This window comes from Scyliorhinus torazame, chromosome 21 (assembly GCF_047496885.1).
Source record: "Scyliorhinus torazame isolate Kashiwa2021f chromosome 21, sScyTor2.1, whole genome shotgun sequence".
In the NCBI taxonomy this organism is placed as follows: domain Eukaryota; kingdom Metazoa; phylum Chordata; class Chondrichthyes; order Carcharhiniformes; family Scyliorhinidae; genus Scyliorhinus; species Scyliorhinus torazame.
Genome location: NC_092727.1, coordinates 124,482,254 through 124,498,773, shown reverse-complemented (window position 1 = coordinate 124,498,773; position 16,520 = coordinate 124,482,254). Strand labels below are relative to the sequence as shown.

Sequence of the window (16,520 nt, the reverse complement as noted above, 5' to 3'; positions counted from 1 at the left end):
CAGACATAGTCCAACGATGTAGAGCCAGGAGCTCATAGCAGGGCGGGTTGTCATCATCCTCCATGGCCTGCGATAGACACGCGTCCACCCGCAACTGTGTGAGCCCGGCCCGTTGTGCCGCAGGTGGATCGGCAATGGGGGGGGGGGGGGGGGGGGGGGGGGGGGGGCGGGGGGGTGGTGTGCATGCGGGTGGGGTGGGTGGGGTTGGGGAGGGGGGTGAGGGTGCTGGGTGGGTGGATGGGTGGGGGGTGTGGGTGGTCGGCTGTTGCCATGGTATGCGGTCTGTGGCCATACTACCCGATTCCCACGCCCATCTAGTCAGTGAAGCGGGCGTCTATCAGTCTGTCCCGTGCCCGCTGGGCCAGCCGGTAACGGTGGACAGCCACCCGCCTGTGTCTACCCCGTCTGCCCTGACCATTGCCCCCATCCCCCTCATCTGGGGAGGACTGGGCCTCTTCCTGCTGCTCCTCCACTCCTCCCTCCTCTGCCTGCGGCACATCGCCCCTCTGCTGGGCTATGTTGTGCAGGACGCAGCACACCACAATGATGCGGCCGACCCTATCTGACCAATACTGGAGGGCGCCCCCAGAGAGGTCCACGCACCTGAAACGCATCTTCAGCACGCCAAAGCACCTCTCGATCACTCCCCTTGTCGCTACATGGGCATCATTGTAGCGGTTCTCCGCCTCATTGCGTGGCCTCCGTATAGGCGTCATCAGCCACGATCACAATGGGTAGCCCCTGTCGCCCAGCAATCAGCCCCTCAGCCGGGGATGGCGTCCCTCGTACATGCCGGGGATGGATGATCGCGACAACACGAATGAGTCGTGTACACTGCCTGGGTGACGGGCGCAGACGTGCAGGATCATCATGCGGTGGTCGCAGACCACCTGTATGTTCATCGAATAGGTCCCCTTCCTATTAGTGAACACGGCCCTGTTATCTGCAGGTGGCCGCACGGCGACGTGCATCCCATCGATCGCGCCCTGGACCATGAGGACCCCGGCAACGGTAGAGAAGCCCACGGCCCGGGCATCTTGGCTGGCCCGGTCCACGGGGAAGCGGATGTAGCGGTGCGCCATGGCATATAGGGCATCTGTCACTGCCCGGATGCACCGATGCACCGATGTCTGCGATATGCCGGACAGGTCCCCACTCGGTGCCTGGAATGACCCCGTTGCATAAAAGTTCACTTGACGGACACTGGGAGAGGGTGTCACCCGCCAGTGCCACGCGGTGACAGGTGTGCCAGCAGGTGACAGATGTGTGCCACGGTTTCCCGGCTCATCAGGAGTCTCCTCCTGCATTCCCGGTCCGTGAGGTCCTGGTATGACTGCAGGGGCCGGTACACACGGGGCGCCCTCGGGTGCCTCCGTTGCCGTGGGGCCGCGACGTCCTCCTCCCCCTCCTCGTCCTGTCGGTCAGGTGTCCCTCCAGCCTGGGCGGCTGCCGCCTGCCCCTCTGCGGCAGCCTGCGCCGCCTCTCTGGCACGCTCCTCCTCCTCCTCCTCCTCCTCCTCATCCAGGGCAACATAGACATGAGCGGCTGCCACCACGGCGGCCAACATCGCTGGATGATCTGAAAACATGACGGCCTAGTGGGGGGAAGGGGAACGACGACATGTCATCATTGCCCATATCCCCTCCTCCCCCCAGCCAGGTGGCATGGACCGCATGGGTCCAACTGTTGGAGGCTGGCACCTGGCCAGGTGGACCAACTCACTTGCCCTCCCATCCCCCTCCTCGGCACGGACCCCCAACCTCCACCCCAGCACGGACCCCCCCCAATCCCCAACCTCCACCCCGGCACGGCACGGACCCCCCCCCAACCTCCACCCCAGCACGGACCCCCCCCAACCTCCACCCCAGCACGGACCCCCCCCCAACCTCCACCCCGGCACGGCACGGACCCCCCCCCCCCAACCTCCACCCCGGCACGGCACGGACCCCCCCCCCCCCACCTCCACCCCGGCACGGCACGGACCCCCCCCCCCAACCTCCACCCCGGCACGGACCCCCCCCCCCCCCCCCCCAACCTCCACCCCGGCACGGCACGGACCCACCCCCAACCTCCACCCCAGCACGGACACCCCCCCCCCCCCCCCACCTCCACCCCAGCACGGACCCCCCCCCCCCCCCAACCTCCACCCCGGCACGGACCCCCCCCCCAACCTCCACCCCGGCACGGACCCCCTCCCGGCACTCCCCCGGAGCCCAGCCTACTCTAACCACCCCCACCCCGCCGCACACACACACACAACCCGAGACACACCTCTCCTCACGCATTCAGACTGCGGCCACGTCATTTCCTGCCCAGCGCCAACCCCCCAGGCCGTCACTCACCTCCACGCTGGTCGGCGTGAGCCTGGAGCACCGGGTCACGCCGATGAAAAGGAGGTTTGATTCACGTCGACGTGAACGGTCATCACGTCGATGGGACTTCGGCCCATCCGGAAGGGAGAATATCGGCAGGCCGAAAATCGGCTGCCTTGCGCAGACCCGTGACATTCTCCGCGGCAGCAGCGCCATTAACGCCCCGCCGACTTTTCTCCCTTCGGAGACTTCGGCGGGGGCGGGGGCGGGATTCACGACGGCCAACGGCCATTCTCCGACCCTCTGGGGGGTCGGAGAATGACGCCCCTGATCTAAGCGCCCAAATCTCGCTTTCGCATAGACCAAAGAGCTCACCCATGACCTGAGAAACCTGGCAATCGCTGCTGCTTTCCTTGCCGCTAGCAACGTTGTTTGTTTGCTTTGCAGTCGTGTCTCTGGAGCTTTCAGTGTGGTGTTACAGATTTGCCACTCACTTAAAAAGTCATCTTTGGGAAGCTGTAAAGCATGTATTTTTAAACCGGAAGGATCTTTGTCAATTGTGCTCGTCCTTAACAAAACCAGCTGAATGTAAGTTAACCACCGGAGCTTGGTAGAGATGGGCAACTGGGCAGGAGTTGCTCTCTCGGGCAGATGGAAATATCCCTTTGTAATCGTTTCTATTTTATTTATGATTTAGATTTCTCTGTTTTTTTTCCACCCTGCCTTTTCTGGCAGGGTTCTGCCTTACACTGATATAGTGTAGATTTGTTTGTTATTAAGGGCAGCACAGTAGCATTGTGGATAGCACAATTGCTTCACAGCTCCAGGGTCCCAGGTTCGATTCCGGCTTGGGTCACTGTCTGTGCGGAGTCTGCACGTCCTCCCCGTGTCTGCGTGGGTTTCCTCCGGGTGCTCCGGTTTCCTCCCACAGTCCAAAGATGTGCAGGTTAGGTGGATTGGCCATGATAAATTGCCCTTAGTGTCCAAAATTGCCCTTGGTGTTGGGTGGAGGTGTTGAGCTTGGGTAGGGTGCTCTTTCCAAGAGCCGGTGCAGACTCAGGGGGCCGAATGGCCTCCTTCTGCACTGTAAATTCAATGATAATCTATGATTAATCCAGGACAAAGGTTCGGCACAACATCGTGGGCCGAAGGGCCTGTTCTGTGCTGTATTTTCTATGTTCTATGTTCTAGAAGCACTGATTATTTCTGGAATACTGCTCAGCAGCCTGACAGCCAATTGTTCATGTGTCGGATAAGATTGCGTGTCAAGCTATTCAGCCGTGGAGGGGGTCGCAGCCGAGCCCGACTCTGTCTTCTTCTCCCCACAGCTGCGCGCTCTGGCACAATTCAGCACTTGTTTAGTGCCATTCAAGTCCTTGGCATGTTCTAAAATGTTTCGGTCAAATAAACTGTATTTGAATGGTTGCCAATTCTGTAATATAGTCACTGCAGGCTCATTGCACCCATCAAGAACCCGTGGGTAACAAGGAGATGAATGGGCCAGGTAATATTTCAGCGAAGCTGGTTGGGGCTAGAACACTGAACAGGTAGAAAGGAACGTTTAAGGTTTCTTCGATCCCAATGTCTGTTTGATTGGTTCAGTGTTTGACTGAATCACACTACTTGGGGTATTACTGTGGGTAAATAGGACCATGGGTATATTTACATTCATTTGAACAGTAGAAAGGAACTTTAAGTCGTCTGCTGTCCTAGTATCTTTTTGTTTTGGCTCTTGTCAATTTTTGTCTGAATAAATCTGTGGGACATTTTACCAAGTTAATTTAAGTGAGTGCAGGGGATTAATATAAAATATAAGTTTTACAAATAACTGTGAAGCGACCACTTGAGCCAGTTGGGTTGGAAATCTTCATAACCTTAAAAAGAAAAAGCAAGGTCTGGTTTTCTCATTTGAAAAGCAATGTTGTGCAGACTGTTGTCTTTTTTTAATTGTCCTGTGTCCTGGTTCTTGTAGCAGTTATAAACTGAGCAAACTGTTTGGTCACCCCCCTTGATTTCTGGCTGTCCCCAAAGCAGATCAAAATGATGTCCAATTGAACCATGTCCTTTGTTTCCAGCGTTGTGAACTCTGCCCTCACAAAGATGGTGCTCTCAAGAGAACAGACAATGGCGGTAAGTGGCAAACTGTGACGATTACACCTTTTTAATGACAATTCTAGCATGAAAATGTAGGATTCATAGAATACAGGTGGTGGTAAAAGTAATACCAGAAGCGCAGAGAGATGCATTTCCATCAATTAGAGACACGGTGGTTAGCACTACTGCCTCACAGCACCAGGGACCAGGTTTGAATCCAGCCTTGAGTGACTGTGTGTGGAGTTTGCATGTTCTCCCCGTGTCTGCGTGGGTTTCCTCCGGGTGCTCAGGTTTCCTCCCATAGTCCAAAGATGAGCAGGTTAGGTGGATTGGCCATGGTCAATGTGCGGGGATAAGGCGGCGGAGTGGGCCTTGGTAGTGCTGTGCCACTCTGGGCATGTGCGTGGTCAATTCCAGCCTCACTTGACCCGGAGTTGCAATACTATTGAAATTAACAATTCATCCTGAGAAAATACCCAAAGTCTCTGGTCTTTGGCTGCCCAGTAACTGCAGTCACCAGGTTTGTAAATTTAAACACAATTAATTTTCATTAACAACAGTAGCAATGAGTAAATAGGCAGAGAGAGAGAGATTCTCCTCTCTGCCTCCAGGATCCAACTGACCCGTCCATTCTCTGAAAACCATCCCACACGAGTAGGACCCAATCACTGCCTGTCGCCGGGCACAATACAGCCGTTGGCCAATTCATTGGCCACCAGCCAACCAATCGTACAATTACCTCCGATCTCTCGGGTGCCAGAAAGTCTGAGTTTTTCTGTTCAAAAGCTAAATCTCCAATAGCACGGTGTACCACTTTGAGACTTTTGAGTTCTTCACTTCCACTGGCCAATTAAATATCCATGGATCAAAATGATAACCACAAAGTAAAAATATTTGGAAATAAGGGCCCTTAGACTAGAGTGCCCTTTCGGAGGATCGCTTCAGAATGGACTGAATTGCTGCCGCCTCCACTAGGGATTCTATGGAAACATTTTAATTTGTGACTAATCTGGTCAGAACTTGTTGCTATGTTGTTCATCTCATCCTCTTGCTTGCTGTCCTCCCTCTCACTCTCTTTCTCTTTCTCCCTCTCTCTCTTTCTATTCCTCTCTCTTTCTCTTCCTCTCTCTTTCTCTTCCTCTCTCTTTCTCTTCCTCTCTCTTTCTCTCCCTCTCTCTTTCTCCCTCTCGCTCCCTTTCTCCCTCTCGCTCCTTTTCTCCCTCTCGCTCTCTTTCTCCCTCTCGCTCTCTTTCTCCCTCTCGCTCTCTTTCTCCCTCTCGCTCTCTTTCTCCCTCTCGCTCTCTTTCTCCCTCTCGCTCTCTTTCTCCCTCTCGCTCTCTTTCTCCCTCTCGCTCTCTTTCTCCCTCTCGCTCTCTTTCTCCCTCTCGCTCTCTTTCTCCCTCTCGCTCTCTCTCTCTTTCTCACTCCCTCTCTCTCTTTCTCCCTCTCTCTCTTTCTCCCTCTCTCTCTTTCTCCCTCTCTCTCTTTCTCCCTCTCTCTCTTTCTCCCTCTCTCTCTTTCTCCCTCTCTCTCTTTCTCCCTCTCTCTCTTTCTCCCTCTCTCTCTTTCTCCCTCTCTCTCTTTCTCCCTCTCTCTCTTTCTTCCTCTCTCTCTTTCTTCCTCTCTCTCTCCCTCTCTCTCTTTCTCCCTCTCACTCTTTCTCCCTCTCTCTCTTCCTCTCTCTCTTCATCTCTCTCTCCCTCTCTCTCTTTCTCCCTCTTTCTCTTTCTCTTTCTCCCTCCTCTCTCTTTTTCTATCTTTCTCTCTTTTTCTTTCTTTCTTTCTTTTTTCTTTCTCTTTCTCTCTCTCTCGCTCTCTCTCTCTCTCTCTCTCTTTCTCGCTCTCTTTCTCTCTCTCTCTCTCTCTCTCTCTCTCTCTCTCTCTCTCTCTCTTTCTCTCTCTCTCTCTTTCTCTCTCTTTTTCTCTCTTTCTCTCTCTTTCTCCCTCTTTCTCTCTCTTTCTCCCTCTTTCTCCCACACCCACCCTCCCTCCCTCCTATTCTTCTCTTTCACTGCAAGTTAAAATAGCTGAACTCAATCTCAATGTAACTTGTATCAATCGTTCACTCTCGCGCACTGTACTGTTTGGGGACTATTTTACAGCCCTTTCCCTGTGCAACATGCATATGTTCCTGGTTTCAAGGTGTGGCGTTTAAGTGAGCGAGGATACAATGCTAGCCCCTGTCTCTTTCTATTTGGGGAGAGGTGTCCTTTATAATGGAATGATTAGCTCCATTTTTCTTTGCCTTTTCCTCTGAGGAAGGTACTGGCCTCACTTGGCAGCTACCCACAGCTGACTGTAAGAGGAATGGGCAGGCAGACACGGTAAAGTGGCCTGACCAGCATTCATTACCTCAATTCCTGGGCTACTTTTCCCAAGTACGGGAAGGTTTGTGGATCCAAGCATGGCCCTGTCATGGGATGATCGAGACAAGGAAGGGAGAGAGGAGAGAATGAAAGGATGAGTATAATCATGAACTTGCGATTAATAGACATTCGCTAGTACAGAACCCGAGTGGCATGTCGAAGCTTTGTATCTTGCACTCATCACAACATTTCAAGAATAGCAGTATAAGAGGAAACCACAGTACAAATTGTTGATTTCCCTTTATATTGGTATTCTTGTGAAATGGCCTGATGAGTTCGAGTCCCTCCACTCCAATAAGAATCCGTCTCCGGGCTACCAGGGAGGCAAAGGCCAAAACGTCAGCCTCTCTCGACCCGTGGTCTTCCGACACTCCCAAAATTTCCACTTCTGGCCTCGGGACCACTTTCACCCTCAACACCTCAGTCATAACGTCAGCAAAGCCCAGCAGAATCCCCCCAACATCGGACAGGCCCAAAACATGTGGACATGTGCCCACCCGCGCACCGCCCACATCCATCCTCCACCCTCCCGAACAACCTGCTCAACCTGGCCACCTTTATTTATTTACTTTTAAAAAATATATTTTATTCAAAATTTTCAAAATTTTGTGGCCAAACATAACAGTACATAGTTTTTCTTTTGAACAACAACAAAGCAATATAAATAACCGTGGCCAATTTTAAACAAATAAATAAATAATATATAAACAAAAACTAAACCAAGTGGCAACTGCCTTGTCAAAAATAGTTACTCTCCAAAGATACAATCCAACAATCCAATATACATTACCTATATCAAGTGTCTATACATATACAATGACATCCCTGAGAGTCCGCCCAGTTCCTCTCCCCCCCCCCCCCCCCCCCCCTCCCCTCCCCCCTGGGTTGCTGCTGTTGTCTTCTACTTTTCCATTCCCTCTATCTTTCTGTGAGGTAGTCGACGAACGGTTGCCACCGCCTGGTGAACCCTTGAGCCGAACCTCTTAATACGAACTTAATCCGTTCTAACTTTATAAACCCTGCCATGTCGTTTATCCAGGTCTCCACACCCGGGGGTTTGGCTTCCTTCCACATTAACAATATCCGGCGCCGGGCTACTAGGGACGCAAAGGCCAAAACATCAGCCTCTCTCGCCTCCTGCACTCCCGGCTCTTCTGCAACCCCGAATATAGCCAACCCCCAGCTTGGTTCGACCCGGACCCCCACCACCTTCAAAAGCACCTTTGCCACCCCCACCCAGAACCCCTGTAGTGCCGGGCATGACCAGAACATGTGGGTGTGATTCGCTGGGCTTCTCGAGCATCTCCCACACCTATCCTCTACCCCAGAAAATCAACTGAGCCGTGCTCCAGTCAAATGTGCCCTGTGTAGAACCTTGAATTGTATCAGGCTTCGCCTGGCACACGAGGACGATGAGTTTACCCTACGTAGGGCGTCAGCCCACAGCCCCTCCTCAATCTCCTCCCCCAGCTCTTTTTCCCATTTCCCTTTCAGCTCATCTACCATGATCTCCCCCTCGTCCCTCATTTCCCTATATATGTCCGACACTTTACCATCCCCACCCATGTCTCTGAGATCACTCTATCCTGCACCTCCTGCGTCCGGGAGCTGCGGAAATTCCCTCACCTGTTGCCTCGCGAAAGCCCTCAGTTGCATATACCGAAATGCATTCCCTTGGGGCAACCCATATTTTTCCGTCAGCGCACCCAGACTCGCAAACGTCCCATCCACGAACAGATGTCTCAATTGTACTACCCCAGCTCTTTGCCATGCTCCAAATCCCCCATCCATTCTCCCCGGAACAAACCTATGGTTATTTCTTATCGGGGACCGCACCGAGGCTCCCGTCTTTCCCCTATGCCGTCTCCACTGCCCCCAAATCTTCAATGTAGCCACCACCACCGGGCTTGTGGTGTATCTCTTCGGTGAGAACGGCAACGGTGCCGTCACCATTGCTTGTAGGCTAGTCCCCCTACAGGACGCCCTCTCCAATCTCTTCCACGCCGCTCCCTCCCCTTCTCCCATCCACTTACACACCATTGAAACATTGGCGGCCCAGTAATAGTCATTTAGGCTCGGTAGTGCCAACCCCCCCCCTGTCCCTGCTACGCTGCAAAAATCCCCTCCTCACTCTCGGGGTCTTCCCGGCCCACACAAAACTCATAATACTCTTCTCGATTCTCTTGAAAAAAGCCTTCGTGACCACAACCGGGAGGCACTGAAACACAAAAAGGAATCTTGGAGGACCACCATTTTAACCGCCTGCACCCTACCAGCCAGTGACAGGGACACCATGTCCCATCTCTTAAAGTCCTCCTCCATCTGTTCCACCAACCGCGTTAAATTAAGCCTGTGTAATGTACCCCAATTCTTGGCTATCTGGATCCCCAAGTACCGAAAGTCCCTTGTTACCTTCCTCAACGGTAAATCCTCTATTTCCCTGCTCTGCTCCCCTGGATGCACCACGAACAACTCACTTTTCCCCATGTTCAATTTATACCCTGAAAAATCCCCAAACTCCCCAAGTATCCGCATTATCTCTGGGATCCCCTCCGCCGGGTCCGCCACATACAACAACAAATCATCCGCATACAGAGATACCCGGTGTTCTTCTCCTCCCCTGAGTACTCCCCTCCACTTCCTGGAACCCCTCAATACTATGGCCAGGGGCTCAATCGCCAGTGCAAACAATAACGGGGACAGAGGACATCCCTGCCTCATCCCTCTATGGAGCTGAAAATAATCAGACCCCCGTCCATTCGTGACCACGCTCGCCATCGGGGCCCGATACAGCAACTGTACCCATCTGATATACCCATCTCCAAAGCCAAATCTCCTCAGCACCTCCCACAAATAATCCCACTCCACTCTATCAAATGCTTTCTCGGCATCCATCGCCACCACTACCTCCGCTTCCCCCTCTGGTGGGGGCATCATCATTACCCCTAGCAGCCTCTGTATATTTGTGTTCAGCTGTCTCCCCTTCACAAACCCAGTTTGGTCCTCATGAACCACCCCCGGGACACAATCCTCTATCCTCGTTGCCATTACCTTGGCCAGAATCTTAGCATCCACATTCAGGAGGGAAATGGGCCTATAGGACCCGCATTGCAGCGGGTCTTTTTCCTTCTTTAGGAGGAGCGATATCGATGCCTCTGACATAGTCGGGGGCAGCTGCCCCCTTTCCCTGGCCTCATTAAAGGTTCTCATCAGTAGCGGGGCCAGCAAGTCCATATATTTCCGATAAAATTCCACTGGGAATCCGTCTGGTCCCGGGGCCTTTCCCGCCTGCATACTTCCAATCCCTTTCACTACTTCCTCCATCTCAATCTGTGCTCCCAGTCCCGCCCTCTCCTGCTCCTCCACCTTAGGAAATTCCAGCTGATCCAGAAAGCACATCATTCTCTCCTTCCCTTCCGGGGGCTGAGCTTCATATAATCTTTCATAAAATGCCTTGAACACTCCATTCACTCTCTCCGCTCCCCGCTCCATCTCTCCCTCCTCATCTCTCACCCCCCCTATCTCCCTCGCTGCTCCCCTTTTCCTCAGTTGGTGGGCCAGCAACCTGCTCGCCTTCTCCCCATATTCGTACTGTACACCCTGTGCCTTCCTCCATTGTGCCTCTACATTACCCGTAGTCAACAAGTCAAATTCTACATGTAGCCTTTGCCTTTCCCTGTACAGTCCCTCCTCCGGTGCCTCCGCATATTGTCTGTCCACCCTCAAAAGTTCTTTCAACAACCGCTCCCTTTCCCTACCCCCCTTCTTTCCTTTATGTGCCCTGATAGATATCAGCTCCCCTCTAACCACAGCCTTCAACGCCTCCCAGACCACTCCCACCTGAACCTCCCCATTGTCATTGAGTTCCAAGTATCTTTCAATACACCCCCTCACCCTTAAACACCCCCCCCTCATCTGCCAATAATCCCATGTCCATTCTCCAGGGTGGCTGCTGTTCCTTTTCCTCCCCTATCTCCAGGTCCACCCAATGTGGAGCGTGTTCCGAAATAGCTATAGCCGTGTACTCCGTCCCCGTCACCTTCGGGATCAGTGCCCTTCCCAAAACAAAAAAGTCTATCCGTGAATAGACTTTGTGGACATAGGAGAAAAATGAAAACTCCTTACACCTAGGTCTACTAAATCTCCAGGGGTCTACTCCTCCCATCTGCTCCATAAAGTCCTTGAGCACCCTAGCTGCAGTCGGCCTCCTTCCGGTCCTGGACCTCGATCTGTCCAGCCCTGGGTCCAGCACCGTATTAAAATCTCCACCCATTACCAACTTTCCCGCCTCTAGGTCCGGGATGCGTCCCAACATACGCCTCATAAAATTGGCATCATCCCAGTTCGGGGCATATACGTTCACTAAAACCACCGCCTCCCCTTGCAATCTGCCGCTCACCATCACGTATCTGCGCCCACTATCCGCCACTATGGTCTTTGCCTCAAACATTACCCGCTTCCCCACTAATATAGCCACCCCCCTGTTTTTTGCGTCTAGCCCCGAATGAAACACCTGCCCCACCCATCCTTTGCGAAGTCTGACCTGGTCTATCAATTTCAGATGCGTCTCCTGCAGCATAGCCACATCTGCCTTAAGTTTCTTTAGGTGTGCGAGTACCCGTGCCCTCTTAATCGGCCCGTTCAGCCCTCTCACATTCCACGTGATCAGCCGGGTTGGGGGGCTCTTTACCCCCCCCCCCCCCCTTGTCGACTAGCCATCTCCTTTTTCAATCCAGCTCCTCACCCGGTTCCCACGTAGCCGTATCTCCCCGCAACGGCGCCCTCCCGCCCCGACCACCCCACCCCATACCAGCTCCCCCTTCTCCCCAGCAGCAGCAACCCAGTTATCCCCCCCCCCGCCAGATCCCTTTCTAGCGTAATTGCACCCCCCCATGTTGCTCCCAGAAGTCAGCAAACTCTGGCCGACCTCGGCTTCCCCCCCCCGTGACCTCGGCCCCCACTGTGCGAGGCCCCCTCCTTCCTGCTTCCCTGTTCCCGCCATGATTACCATAGCGCGGGAACAAAGCCCGCGCTTCCCATTTGGCCCCGCCCTCAATGGCCGGCGCCCCCAGCTCCTCATCCCCCCCCCCCCCCCACGACATGGGGAAGAGAGAAAAGTTACAGGATCGCAGGATTAACAACTTGGGAAATCATCTCTTTCCCCCCCCTTCACCCCACGTAGTCACCCCACCACTTTGTCCCAAACGTTCTTTTTCTAGCCCGCCTATTCCAGTTTCTCCTCGACAATAAATGTCCACGCCTCTTCTGCCATTTCAAAGTAGTGGTGTTTCCCTTGATGTGTGACCCACAGTCTTGCCGGCTGCAGCATTCCAAATTTAACCTTCCTTTTGTGCAGCACCGCCTTGGCCCGATTAAAGCTTGCCCTCCTTCTCGCCACCTCCGCACTCCAATCTTGATATACGCGGATCACCGCGTTCTCCCACCTACTGCTCCGGGTTTTCTTTGCCCATCTGAGGACCATCTCTCTGTCCTTATATCGGAGAAATCTCACCACTATGGCTCGAGGTATTTCTCCAGCCCTCGGTCTTCGCGCCATAACTCGATAAGCTCCCTCCACCTCCAATGGGCCCGTCGGGGCCTCCGATCCCATTAACGAGTGAAGCATCGTGCTCACATATGCCCCGACGTCCGCCCCTTCTGCGCCTTCGGGAAGACCAAGAATCCTTAAATTCTTCCTCCTCGCATTATTCTCCAGCACCTCCAGCCTTTCCACACATCTTTTGTGTTGTGCCTCGTGCATCTCTGTCTTCAACACCAGGTCCTGTATTTCGTCCTCATTCTCAGCAGCCTTTGCCTTCACGACCCGAAGCTCCTGCTCCTGGGTCTTTTGCTCCTCCTTTAGCCCTTCAATCACCTGTAATATCGGGGCCAACAGCTCCTTCTTCATCTCCTTTTTAAGTTCTTCCACGCAGCGCCGCAGGAACTCTTGTTGGTCAGGGCCCCATATTAAACTGCCACCTTCCGACGCCATCTTGCTTTGTGCCTGCCTTCCTGGCCGCTGCTCTAGAGGATCCACCGCAATCCGGCCACTTTCCTCTCCTTTTTCCATCCGTGTCCAGGGGGGATTCCCTTCTGGTTTACCGCACAGTGTTTTTAGCCGTTAAAATTGCCGTTGGGGCTCCTATTAAGAGCCCAAAAGTCCGTTCCACTGGGAGCTGCAGAAATGTGCGACTTAGCTGGTCATCGCTGCACCTGGAAGTCGTCAACCTGGCCACCTTTATATGTGACCCTGTGAACTTAATAAGGCACAGGGTCACATGCACACGACGAGGATGCATTCACCCTCCTCAAGAGCCTCCTCCACAGCCCAGCCTCCAACTCCCTTCCAAGCTCTTCCTCCCACTTATGTTTAACACTTCCTCCCAATCCATTAGCTCTTTATAGAGTTCTGACGTTCTGCCCTCTCAACACCACATTGTCCTGCAGCCTCAGGGACGGCAGGACGGGAAAGGATGGCACCTGCTTCCTAACCTAATCCTTCACCTGCAAATACCGGAACCCATTGCCGCTGGGCAGCTCAAATTCCTCTACCAACCCCTCCAAGCTTGAGAAGACATTATTTTTATTTTATTTTACTTTTTTAATAAATTTAGAGTACCCAATTATTTGTTTTTCCAATTAAGGGGCAGTTTAGTGTGGCCAATCCACCTAACATAGAACATACAGTGCAGAAGGAGGCCATTCGGCCCATCAAGACTGCACCGACCCACTTAAGCCCTCACTTCCACACTATCCCCGTAACACAATAACCCCACCAAACCTTTTTGGTCACAAAGGGAAATTTATCATGGCCAATCCACCTAACCTGCACATCTTTGGACTGTGGGAGGAAACCGGAGCACCCGGAGGAAACCCACGCACACACGCGGAGGATGTGCAGACTCCGCACAGACAGTGACCCAAGCCGGAACCGAACCTGGGACCCTGGCGCTGTGAAGCCACAGTGCTATCCACTTGTGCTACCCTGCTGCCCACCTAATCTGCACATGTTTGGGTTGTGGGGGTGAAACCCACGAAGACATGGGGAGAATGTGCAAACTGCACACGAACAGTGACCTAGAGCCGGGATTCAAACCCGGGTCCTCAGTGCCACAGTCCCAGTGCTAACCACTGCGGCACAATGCCGCCCAGAGAAGACATTATTAATCCACCCTCCCATGCACACTATCCCATTACTTGACGACCATATCTGACTGCACAGGCATAGTAATGTAGTGGCAATGTTACTAGACTGGTAATCTCGAGACACAAGTTCAATTCCCACCATGGCCGTTAATTAAATAAACTTGGAATTAAAAAAAACTAGAATTAATAATCATGGCCGTTAAACAACCAGATTGTTGCTTCAATTAAAAACAATCTAGTTCGCTGTGGCCTTTTGCAGATGGAAACCTGCCATTCTTACCTGGTCTGGCCCATACTGGGAGAATGAGACAAGCTGAAATAAAAGTAGAAAATGTTGGATAAACTCAGGAGGTCTGGCAGCATCTGTGGAGAGAGTTAGATGTTAACTCTGTTTCGAGTCCAAATGACGCTTCTACAGAGCTGAATTGTGCTTTAAGAAGCCTGTGTGGATTCGACAGGTCAAATGGTTTCCTTCTCTGCTGTGTCCATTCTGTGTGTGACTCCAGATCCCCAGCAATGTGGTTGATGTCCTTCGAAATGACCACTTAGTTGTATAGGGATGGGCAATAAATGCTGGCCTTTCCTCCAATGCCCTTATCCTTTGGACAAAGAGAAAGACTGGGACTTGTATTCCCTCAAGTATGGAAGATTGAGGGACGATATCATTGAATTGTTTTAAGAGGAATCTCTGATGGAGGGAGGCTTAAACAAGGGGGCATAACCTCCAAATGAGAGCTCAGTTGTTCTTGAGTGACATCAGGAAACACCCCCTCCTGGCAGCAAGGTGGCCCAGTGGTTAGCCTTGCTGCCTCACGGCGCCGAGGTCCCAGGTTCGATCCCGGCTCTGGGTCACTGTCCGTGTGGAGTTTGCACATTCTCCCCGTGTTTGCGTGGGTTTCACCCCCACAACCCAAAGATGTGCAAGGTAGGTGGATTGAACACACTAAATTGCCCCTTAATTGGAAAAACTGAATTGCGTACTCTAAATTTAAAAAAAAAAGGAAACACCCCCTCTTACAAAATATCTTTTGTTTTAAATTTAGAGTACCCAATTCATTTTTTTCCAATTAAGGGGCAATTTAGCGTGGCCAATCCACCCAGCCTGCACATCTTTGGGTTGTGGGGGCGAAACCCACGCAAACACTGGGAGAATGTGCAAACTCCACACGGACAGTGACCCAGAGCCGGGATCGAACCTGGGACCTCAGTGCAGTGAGGTAACAGGGCTAACCCACCGCGCCACTGTGCTGCTCCCCCTCCTACAAAAGATGGTGGAAATTCAAAACAATCACCGTCAAAGGTTGAGGATTGATCAATTGAAAATTTATTTATTTTTAAAAAAATTTAAGAGTACCAAATAAATTTTTTCCCCAATAAGGGGCAATTGATTTTTTAAAAATTTGATTTGATTTATTGCCACATGTATCGAAGTACAGTGGAAAGTATTTTTCTGTGGCCGAGGGAACGTACACAGTACGTACACAGGCACAAGAATAATCAACAGGGAACATTGACAAATGGCACATCGACAAACAGTGATTGGTTACAGTGCGGAACAAGGGGCCAAACAAAGCAAATACATGAGCAAGAGCAGCATAGGGCATCGTGAATAGTGTTCTTACAGGGAACAGATCAGTCCGAGGGAGAGTCGTTGAGGAGCCTTGTAGCTGTGGGGAAGAAGCTGTTCCTATGTCTGGATGTGCGGGTCTTCAGGCTTCTGTACCGTCTGCCTGATGGAAGGGTCTGGAAGAGGGCAATGTCTGGATGGGAGGGGTCTCTGACAATCCTATCTGCCTTCCTGAGGCAGTGGGAGGTGTAGACAGAATCAATGTGGAGGTGGCAAGCTTGTGTGATGCGTTGGCCAATCTACTTACGCTGTACACATTTGGGTTGTGAGGGTGAGACCCACGCAAATTGAAAATTTGAAAATGATGCTAGATTTTTGTTCAGCAAGAGTATTAAAGGACACAAAACCCATAGCAGATCAGCTATGATATAATTGAAAAGGGCGAAGGGCCGAATGGCCGCCTCCTTTTCTCACACCGTATTCAAAATAAAACTATCACCTCCAATGTGGCCAGTGGACTATGCTGGAGCTGCTTAACAGCCGCAGATTGGTACAGATGTTGCACAGCTGCCCGAAATGGCTGTTATTGATCGTCAATAGGGCTAATCCAATGGGAAAGACTGAAGCAGATTCGGAGAGTGGCGAGGAAGTCATGTTTGGCTCAGTCAGTGGCATTTTTACCTTTGAGTCAGAAAGTCATGACATCAAACCCCGCTTCAGACACTACTTTAAGGATGTATGGTGGAATCTTGTGCCCTGCCCAGTGGGAAGTTTGGTGGCCTGGGCCCTTTAATCGAGCTGAGGGGTGGCAGCTCTGACGCTGCCGCCTTCACACCTCCGCCCTGAATAAGCACGATAGCACAAGTGGATAGCACTGTGGCTTCACAGCGCCAGGGTCTGAGGTTCGATTCCCCGCTGGGTTAGTCTGTGCGGAGTCTGCACGTTCTCCCCGTGTCCGCGTGGGTTTCCTCCGGGTACTCCGGTTTCCTCCCACAGTCCAAAGATGCGCAGGTTAGGCGGATTGGTTATGCTAAA

At 52.4% G+C, this 16,520-nt stretch overlaps 1 protein-coding gene across 1 annotated transcript in view; it reads left to right on the top strand.

Moving 5' to 3' along the window:
- Positions 1 to 16,520, top strand: part of LOC140398613 (protein AF-10-like) — a 243,298-nt gene that overhangs the window by 24,940 nt on the left and 201,838 nt on the right. Inside the window, 1 exon segment of the mRNA XM_072487458.1 lies at positions 4,388 to 4,442. Within this exon segment, the coding sequence (XP_072343559.1) occupies positions 4,388 to 4,442 (55 nt within the window).